Below are 11013 nucleotides of genomic sequence, written 5' to 3'. Positions count from 1 at the left end.
CCACCGACCCACGAGAAACTACTGGCAGGCTTTCTCACGTACCCACGTTAGCCGAGCCTGAGACTCGAACCCACGCAGGCAGAGGTGAGATGGCAGTGATCCAGAACGGCCACTCGGGGCCCCCGTTCCATACAACGTGCCATTCATCTCATTTAGACTGCAGTCAGACTCATATTGTTACACTGTTACCTTATCAGCCAGGAGAAACTCCCCGTGTGAAAATATACAGACCAATATTTTAGACAACTAATTTTGTTTCTATGTATTAAAAAAATGGCGACCTAATGTTAAATTCTCATGGTCACTTTACCCTGTGTAACACATGATCTCCCTTGTTCCTGTATTGTCATATTACACTTCTCATGTATTACTAATACTATAGCTTTGAATCAACCCATGTGTAAACGAAACAATAATTGCAGTTATAAAAATAAAACTGTGTGAAGGCTGCTCATTGATACGTTAATTTATGATGATTATTTTGAGCTGATTGTTCCTTTATAATATCTGATAATATCGGTTAAATCGTGGTATTTACAAAAGTTGAAATACTTTGGATGAAATCGTGTGATAAGGCATCATAAACAAAGATTAAGTATTTTATTTGTAATGCACGATGACCTGCGAAACTTGGATCAACGTTGCACATAACATTTGCACCTAATAGACTGGTTACAGAAAATTCCGCTCCCGTTCATGTGTCACTGTAAATTTTTAGTCCGTTTCTTTTCTCCGGAACACTACTGCATTTATCGTAGGTAGTGATCAGAAACATGGGGAAGAGGAAAAGAACACGTGAAACTGACAAAAATAGTGAGAAAGAAAATGTCAGTAAAGAAATTGAAACTTTACCCGCTACTGTATATTCTGATGAACCTCCCAAAAAGCAGGTAGGAACTATTAGTCCACTTGGCGTTATTATACACAGCACGTGCACATTACAGTTCATTACTCAGTAGGCATTTTGTCGACGCTATTATAGTACAGTAGTTTTGCATAATTCCCGTTTGTTTCTAAACACCCCCCCCCACTGATTTCATTAAGGAAAATCGTTAATACGATAAGAATGCACATAATTGGCCATTTCTTTCATTGACTTATAATTTCTATAACATGTTCAAAACAAATAACTGGCTTCTGTGAACAATTTGTGAGTAATGAACTTGTGTTAGACACAGGTGCTCGACGCGAGCTTGATGTTAAGAAAAAATAATAATGTAAAGGAAAAAAATCATACAGAGTGACAAAAATACCTTAGATTACCCCGATGACCCGTTTTGACATAGGACCCTCTCTATCATAATATATAAGAGAGAAGGTACGGAACTTCCATATACTTCACTCCACCTATGACCCTCGATTTCCTTATGCTATTTCCGTCTTTAAAGGCATACGTCCATACTATATGGCTTGTTTTATTCCTGAGATATTTTTCCATCCATCAAGCCATCATTGACTTTTCTGCGTTGTACCAAACTGAAGTTACGGCTCCGAAACGTGCGATTTTTGCGAAGTTTTCCTTTGTGGACACTTCCGTGCTCCTATGATAATAAGAATAACCTTTTGAGTCAATCATATTTCGGGGTTGACGTTAGTGACGCCTATTTTGAAAATAGAGATGCATGTATACGATTTGTTGTGCAGTGAAGAAGACAATGTATAATACTTGCATGGAACAGGATTCCTAAAGTTGAATCGAGTTAATGGTAAGTAAAACCTTACTTTTGCATCTATCGTTGTTCTGTAATTCAAGAAGGGGTGCACCATAGAGTTGAAAACATTGTCCATATTGCTCTTGTCACCAGTTTTCAGATGAGCACGGAAGTGTCCACAAAGGTAAACTTCGCGAAAATTGCACGTTTCAGAGCCCGTAACTTCAGTTTGGTACAACGCAGAAAAGTCAATGATGGCTTGATGGATAGAAAAATATCTCAGAAGTAAAACAAGCCATATAGTATGGTCGCGTGCCTTTAAAGACGGAAAAAGCAGAAGGAAATCGAGGGTCTTGGGTGGAGCGAAGTATTTGGAAGTTCCGTACCTTCTCTCTTATATATTATCATAGAGAGGGTCCTATGTCAGAACGGGTCATCGGGGTAATCTAAGGTATTTTTGTCACTCTGCATGATATTTTTTTCCTTTAGATTATTATTTTTTTCTTAACATCAAGCTCGCGTCGAGCACCTGTGGTGTTAGACTGCTGAAACTATTTAAAGCCTTATTCGCAACAAGAAGAGGTTATAAATACAAATTGTCCATGCTTTACTCCAGTTACACTGATGATCTGAAATTAGCTTTGCGCAAAAAATAATTTTCACAAAGTAATAATCACTTTTTGGATTTACCGGTGTCTCACTTAGTCCTACATGTAAAATCTTGATGCTGATATTTATGTTTTGGGCATCAGGGTCTTACTGCCTAACTAACAGTGCTGTATGTTTTGATGTCGACTAACATCGTAATGAAAGTAACATTTTCGGGAATAACTGGCAACTAAAATAAATGCATTTTTCTACAAAGTAAAGTTATGTTTTTGTCAGATTTTACTTATCCTGATGTCTTTTCTCTAATAAATTCAAATTCTCACAAAAGAAATGGACCTGTTTTCAAGTTTTATTGGCCTACAGTTGTCTGGAAAGTGATGAAAGCTGGGATATGCCAAAATCGGGTTAAGTTGAAATATTCTTTAACAAAACGAATAAAAATATGTGTAAGCGACCCACTGTCCACTTTGTAGAAACCTTACACAAAGGCCCCTCTTCTTGCAAGAAGTTTATGGGTTGGCGGATTGTACATTCTTTCAAGGTGTCTGTTTCATTTGGTTCTCGTTATTTTGAGGTTGACTGCCCTCGATGTTATTGCTCACTTAGATTAAATATAAATGTAGTGGTGAAACTTATAGGTGGAATAGATAGAGATGTGAGCAGATATATCTAACAGACCAACACGAGCCCCCGTACATGTAAACAACAATTTAATCAATTACATAGAACAACTGTGAGAATTCCATACATCAGGAATATACTCTGCTTCTAGAAATAAAACTTTCACCGAATTACAAAAACACAAATATATTGAAATAAAGTAGCTGATCTGTTTTACTGATAGAATCAGTTCATCATAGGATCGAGCGAACAATGCCTTGTACAGTTGCATAAGCTGCTTCTCTGGTTCACTCCATTTCCACTGTAGCTGTTCCTTTGACTTGCCTCTGTCTTGCCACTTTCGACCCTCAACTCTCTGCGTATCATGTAGATTCACAGATACCTGGATCTCAGGATAATATGTCTGAGAGATAATGCATAACAGGATATGTCTCAGAATACGTCTCATAGATAATAGTCACAGGAGCTATTTTCTCCCTTTGAGCTCTCAAGCATTTCTAGCTTCTACCGCCAAATTTGTTCATCGGTTTTTCTCGACAACAGTCCTCTTGATCAACAGTTTTATGAGAGAATTTCTCCCAAATTTACTCTCAGTGTCTTCTTACACTTGTTTTCTCTTGCAGAAAAGCTTAGGCTGATGTGTATTTCGATGAAGACATTATTTAATGCCCAAAGAGTTTCGTGTGAAAGATGCACCCTTAATTTAGCGTATCCAGTCAGAATCAAATATATCTGCTGATTTTTTCCCGAGGTGCCAAAGTCGTGGTCAACTTGACCTTGTAGTTTGAGTAACAGTGTTCTGGAATCTTTCAGTTCTGACATTTACATTATGGAATCGAAGTCAGCTTTTGTCTCCACCAGTCTTCTGTTGGCTAAATAAACAAATACTTAATTAAGAATAAAATTCTTACCTTGAAAAGACATAACCGATCATGACAGTATGGGATGTCTTTGTCTAAGAATTCTGTATGAGCGCTCAAATCTTTACAGGAAAGTAGAATTGTCCTTTAGAATCCAAATAATTTGAATAAACATTAAAATGTAATTCCCAAAATGTCACAACAAAAGAAACACCTTTATGTCCAAGTGTTTAGAAGCCCAACTAGAAATATCTCTATAAACAAAGATTATACAGTAATTTGAAATGCAAAACAAATTCCCGGATGAGGGTCAACTTTCCAGAATCGTCAAGAAGTATTTCTTTCTAAAAGCACATCACCCCAGTATGGCCTTGAAAAAGACCAATCATTTTACTCCAAGAATAGTATAAAAATAAAAAGTTGTTTACTTGTCTAAATGATTTCTGAATTAAGGTTATGAACTAGGTCAGCATAAGGTGTTTACAACTGAAGAATCAAGGTCAAACTATTTTCTGAAATCAAGTTCCTAGTTAACAAAACTACATTATTTTGACATGTAATGAAATTAAAAATAAAATGATTTTAAAACTTACACACAATTAAATTAAATCAAATATAAATTAAATCGAATATAAGTAACACTTGACACTGTCACTCAGGCCCTGGCATTCTTGACTATATTGGATACATAACAATCTCGCAGTCCCTGACATTTTTGTTGCTATATCAGCTACTTGACACTGTCATGCAGGCCCTGGTTTTCTTGTCTTTTTTTATTAGATACTTGACACTGTCATGCAGGCCCTGATTTTCCTCTCTCTTACCAGATACATGACACTTGTCATACAGGTCCTGGCTTTCTTGTCTCTTTATCAGATACATGACACTGTCACACAGGCCCTGGCATTCTTGTTTCTATATCAGCTACTTTATGCTTGGTATAGATACCTCATTTTAGAGCTAGAGAATTGCATGTTATAAAACCTGTTAACTTCTTTCAACCGAGTGGTTCAGTACATGTACTACATTGATTTGAAAAAATATTTCAGTACATTACATTTACATATTTTTGCTTGACAATCATTGTTATATCTCTCTCTCTGTTGTAGACCAAGTGGACCAACAAAGAGAGGGTACTAATATTTTCCTCAAGAGGGATTTCTTTCAGAGCACGTCATTTAATGATAGATCTTCGCACATTGATGCCTCATTCAAAATCAGGTACAATTCACTGTGTTATGAGTAATTTTTGTGTTGCCTGTAAATCGTAGACAAGACATAGGAATCACTTTCCAATGTTGTCATCATGGATGTCAATGTTGACTTTTAACATTTAGTTAGCTTTTCCCTGGCACTGTTTTATGTATGATCATGAAACTTGGCTGAATTAATATAACTCACATTGGGCAAAACTAGAACAGAGGCATGGGGGGGGTGGGGGCAGCAATAAAACTTAACTAAAGTTTTCTACTATGAGCTACAATGTGGACATTCATGATGACCACTATCTGTTGCATACAACTGCATGGACGGATTAATTTCCACTTTTAAAAATTGATTTTCTGAAATCCACAATGTGTGTATTATATATATAATCATGAAACTTGATCAGTGTATTTATTTTGGAGGATGCTATTCACAGTGGGCAAAGTAATCATTAAAACTTGATGGGGGAATCCATCTTGGAGGATGCTACTCACATTGGACACAGTGATCAATGAAACTTGATGGGGGAATCCATCTTGGAGGATGCTACTCACAGTGGACACAGTGATCAATGAAACTTGATGGGGGAATCCATCTTGGAGGATGCTACTCACAGTGGACACAGTGATCAATGAAACTTGATGGGGGAATCCATCTTGGAGGATGCTACTCACAGTGGGCACAGTAATCAATAAAACTTGATGGGGGAATCCATCTTGGAGAATGCTACTCAAGTGAACACAGTGATCAATGAAACTTGATGGGGGAATCCATCTTGGAGAATGCTACTCACGGTGAACACAGTGATCAATGAAACTTGATGGGGGAATCCATCTTGGAGGATGCTACTCACAGTGGGCACAGCAATCAATGAAACTTGATGGGGGAATCCATCTTGGAGGATGCTACTCACAGTGGGCACAGTGATCAATGAAACTTGATGGGGGAATCCATCTTGGAGGATGCTACTCACAGTGGGCACAGCAATCAATGAAACTTGATGGGGGAATCCATCTTGGAGGATGCTGCTCACAGTGGGGAAAAAGTAGTCATGAAACATTGATATATCCATCAAAAGTCAATGAAACTGGAATGGTGTATTCATATTGGACAGTAAAACTCATCTTGAGCAAAAGTAGTCATGAAACAATAGGGAAATCAAACATTGAGAGCACTACTTCAAATGGGCAAAAATAGTCAATAAAACTTGATGGGTATATCCATCTTGGAGAGTACTAGATGTCTTGGGCAAAAGTAGTCAATAAAACTTGATGGGTGTATCCATCTTGGAGAGTACTACTTGTCAAGGGCAAAAGTAGTCAATAAAACTAGTTGGGTATATCAGAGGTCTCGCTAGGATTTTAAAACTAGGAGTCCAGAAGTTGCAGTCCCCCTCAGGTTCAAGCTTTACTTGAATATTAGGGAAAAGTTACTACTCCTTTTGGACAGAACAGGGAGAAATGAGAGCTCAACAGGGAGAAATGAGAGCTCAACAGGGAGAAGTGGGAGCTCAACAGGGAGAAGTGGGAGCTCAACAGGGAGAAATGAGAGCTCAACAGGGAGAAGTGGGAGCTCAACAGGGAGAAGTGGGAGCTCAACAGGGAGAAGTGGGAGCTCAACAGGGAGAAATGAGAGCTCAACAGGGAGAAGTGGGAGCTCAACAGGGAGAAGTGGGAGCTCAACAGGGAGAAATGAGAGCTCAACAGGGAGAAGTGAGGGCTCAACAGGGAGAAATGAGAGCTCAACAGGGAGAAGTGGGAGCTCAACAGGGAGAAATGAGAGCTCAACAGGGAGAAGTGGGAGCTCAACAGGGAGAAGTGGGTGCAAAGCAAGAAACACAAGATATATAACAACTTAGACCTTACAGCACATCTTGCGAATTCCACAACATAGCATTGTCCCATATGCTTCTGACCTACATAATTTACATTTTAAAGTTAAATCTTTAATAAAATAATACCTAGGCTTTGCTTTCAATGAATTGTATATTTGCCCTATAATTTACGAAAACAGACAATCTAATAAACTGGTACATCTTAGATTTAGCGAAGTCAGCCATTATTTCCTGTTAGGCCTACTGGTTCACTTACAGTTTCAAACTAATTTTAGGATGAAATAGTGTACAAGAGGCAGACAATATATATCCAGATCACTGATTCTGATCCTAAGACACAAATTGCTATTTACACACTATTGTTAAAGTTTTGAAACCCAAGTTTGTATGTTTTTATCATCAAAGGATAGCATGTCTTGATGAGGCCATGTGCACTGTTTATTCCGCTACATTCGGAAATAAACACAATAACGAAAGCTAAAGACGTTTATTTGATGTACTCTTATAAATGACCACATGGCAAAAATAGTCAATGAAACTTGTTGGGTATCTCCAGCTTGGAGAGTACTAGATGTCATAGGCAGAAGTAGTCAATGAATTTTGATGGGTATATCCATCTTGGTGAGTACTACACATCATGGCAAAAGTACTCAGTGACACTTTATCGGTATATCCATCTTGGAGAGTACTACTCTTGGCAAAAGTAGTCATAATACTTGATGGGTATATCCATCTTGGAGAGTACTGTATGTTACGAGCAAAAGTTGTCATGAAACTTAGTGGGTATATTCATCTTGGAGAGTACTACTTGTCAAGGGGAAAAAGTAAATAGCAGCAGCCTACCTCTTCATTGAAGTTATTGCATTTAGCTCACTAGCTCTGACAACACTATGTAGTTATGATCTCTTATTATCTTGGACAGTACCACTAAACATGGGGCCCTGAGCGGCTGAGTGGTCTAAAGTGCTCACCGTTACGGATCACTGCCATTTCACCTCTATCTGTGTGGGGCTGAGTCTCAGGCTCAGCTGATGTGGGTATGTGAGAAAGCTTGCCAGTAGTTCTTACTGGGGTTTTTCTGGGTCGGGGGTTCTTGCTGTGGTTTTTCTGGGTTCTTCCTCCACTATTTATACTGGCTGCCATGTATAGCCTATTTTGTGCTGAAAAAATGGCATTAAACCCTATAACAGTAACAACTACAACCACTAATCACTGGCAAACATAGGTCATTGGAATCTACTTTTCACATTAAATTGATTACTTTAGTGTTTGCATTTGGCTCACTTTCTCTGACAATACTTTATGTAATCATGATTTTGTATTATTTTAGAGAGCAGAACTAGCCACTGGCAAATGTAGGTTGTAGGGATGTACTTTTCACATTTCATCGATTACATAAGTTTCTGCATATTGCTCACTGTCAAGATTTTATAATGGAAAGTACCAATCATCACTGGCAAAAGTAGGATATAGTGATCTACTTTTCATATTCTATCAATTACTTTAAACTTTTGTATTTAGCTCAGTTTTATGCTATCGTGGAACAGAATTAAGGTCCTTAGAGATTTCATTCCCAATCCATCAGCTGAAAATCTGAATAAGAGCATGGACATCAAGCTAAATTTTGTCATACCATTACAGTTAGAAAGAGAAAAGCATGGACATAACTTTTTTATTATAAAAATTAATTAGTCAAATGCCATAATGCTAGAACTGACTGCTGATCGTAAGTCATCACTGTTTTGATCACTAATAATAATAATAATGAGGACTTTATATAGCGCCTAATCTTTAGAAGCTCTAAGCACTTTACAACTTTAGACAACACCTATAAGATAAGAAACATAATAATATTATTACAAAAACAAACATGAAATTAGAAAAACATTAAAAAAATAAAATAAAAAACATGCTGAGAATATTCAGGTAGGAAACATTATTAGGTCTTTAAGTTTGTTCTTGTTGTCGAAATAAGTGAGTTTTGAGAGCACTCTTGAATGTGATCACAGTGTCTTTGTGTCTAAGTTCAGTGGGCAATTCATTCCACATTGCTGAGCCCTGGTATGCAAAAGAACGCTGTCCATATGACTTTGTTTTCATACTTGGAATAATGAGTATACGATTGTCAGAAGAGGAGCGTAAGTATCTTGCTGGTGTGTACACATGGGTGAGGTCATTAAGGTATGTTGGACTAGAGTCCAACAGTGAAATGTAGCACAGAGATCAAGTTTTGTGTTTGATTTTGGATCGAAGGGATAGCCATTGTAGGGTACAGAGCAGCGGGGAGGTGTGCTCTGATCGTGGTACTCTAAGTATGATCCAAGCAGCTGTGTTTTGAACTTTTTGAAGTTTCTGGAGCAGATATTGAGATGAACCAGACAGAATTGAGTTACAATAGTCCAGTCTTGAAAGTACTAATGAACACACAAGTGTTTTAGTGGCATCAACTGAAAGATATTTGCGAATTGAGCTGATGCGTCTCAGCTCGAGATATGCAGCCTTGCATATGTTCATGACATGTTGGTGCAATGTGAGAGTACTGTCCAGAGTAACACCAAGGTTTCGTACTGATTGTGTGAATTTAATGTTGGTGTTGCTGATATTGTTTTAGGTAAAGGATGTGAATGAGAAAGTCTTTGTGTTGTGATCAGAATGGCCTCAGTTTTATCATCATTCATCTGCAGCTCGTTACAAGTCATCCATGATTTCACATCAGAAATGCACCTCTCTACACCTTGGACAGTAGCATCAACTTCAGTTGGGTGGCTAGATTTGTATATTTGCATGTCATCAGCGTACAGTTGATAAGACACTGGATGATGATCTATGACACTTGAGAGTGACTTGAGTGTATAGAATGAAGAGAACATGTCCAATAACAGACCCCTGTGGAACACCACAACATAGATCAATTGGATTGGAGTGTATTCCATTTGCAGATACAATTTGTGTCCTGTTGACCAAGTAGGACTTGAACCACAGTAAGGCTGTATCATGAATGCCAAATACATGCTGGAGATGGTGAAGTAATATGTCATGGTCTATTGTGTCAAATGCTGCAGACAAATCAAGGAGGGTGAGGACTGTAATCTTTCTGCTATCCAATGCAGAGAGAATGTCATTAACTACTTTTAGAAGAGTAGTTTCAGTACTGTGGCAAGGGTGATATGCAGATTGTACATTGCTAAAAAGACAGTTTGAATTTAGATGAGATACAAGCTGGGATAGAACAACCGTTTCTAAGATTTTTGAAATGAATGGGAGATTAGAAACTGGTCGGTAGTTCTTTAAATCGTTATGGTCTAGTGTTGGTTTCTTCAGCAGAGGCTTTACAATGGCAGTTTTGAAAAATGATGGGAATTCCCCAGATGAGAGAGAGGTATTAATAACATCAGTTAGTGAAGGCAATACAGGATCTAAGCACTCAAGCAGCATTGATGTTGGAATTGGATCAAATTCACATGACTTTGGTGCACTCTTCATCACGATTGTACAAAAAGAGTATGCTTGCTGTTAAATTCAGTTACAGATTTGCCTCAGTAGTTCAGAATGGTCAGAAGAAAATGGGTTAAAAATTTTGAAACCTAAAATCTGTATGTACTTCTGCTGATACGTAATACTTGTGATGATCACAGTTCTAGTTTGACAGTTCTTTTATTCCTGATGTAGAGGAAACTGAATTTGTTGAACTTTATTTTGACTGTAACGTAACTTTTCTCCCATATATTTGATATCTGAGGGACAAGTGTCTCAAAGTCCTGGATTTAAAAAGAGTTGTGGTTGTTGTTGTTGTTGTTGTGGGGTTTAACGCCATTTTTCAGCACACAATAGGCTATACATGGCAGCCAGTATTAATGGTGGAGGAAGAACCCAGGAAAACCCTGGAAAGAACCACTGACCCACGAGAAGCTACTGGCAAGCTTTCTAAAAGAGTTGTGGTAAATACATGCGAGGGAGCAGAAGGGAGGCCCTGCTCAATTTATATGCAACTTTAATAAGATCTAAACTAGACTTTGGTCACTTTGTGTAAAGATCAGCTTTTAAATCTTTTCTGCAATTACTTGATCTGATACACAGTCAGGGACTAGGACTTTGAGGAGTCCATTTAGATATTCCTCTTTAGAAAGCTTTTATGTTGATTCATATGAACAATCACTTTTTCTTAGCCAAATGAAATGGTATTTAGCAAGATCTAAACTAGACTGGTCACTTTGTGTAAAGATCAGCTTTT

The 11013-nt window shown here is 37.9% G+C and overlaps 1 protein-coding gene across 1 annotated transcript in view; it reads left to right on the top strand.

The window, feature by feature from the left end:
* The first annotated feature begins 744 nt into the window (after nucleotides 1-744).
* LOC149808053 (ribosome biogenesis protein BRX1 homolog) overlaps nucleotides 745-11013 on the top strand; it is a 28678-nt gene continuing 18409 nt past the window's right edge. The window contains exons 1-2 of the mRNA XM_089949100.1: nucleotides 745-890; nucleotides 4852-4963. Coding sequence (XP_089805226.1) covers nucleotides 774-890; nucleotides 4852-4963 — 229 coding nt within the window. The 5' untranslated portion in view covers nucleotides 745-773. The remainder of the gene's footprint in view (nucleotides 891-4851; nucleotides 4964-11013) is intronic.

The sequence above is a fragment of the Sinohyriopsis cumingii genome, chromosome 1 (assembly GCF_028554795.1).
Source record: "Sinohyriopsis cumingii isolate HCF-2022 chromosome 1, ASM2855479v2, whole genome shotgun sequence".
NCBI lineage: Eukaryota > Metazoa > Mollusca > Bivalvia > Unionida > Unionidae > Sinohyriopsis > Sinohyriopsis cumingii.
This window is presented reverse-complemented; position numbering and strand designations above follow the sequence as displayed.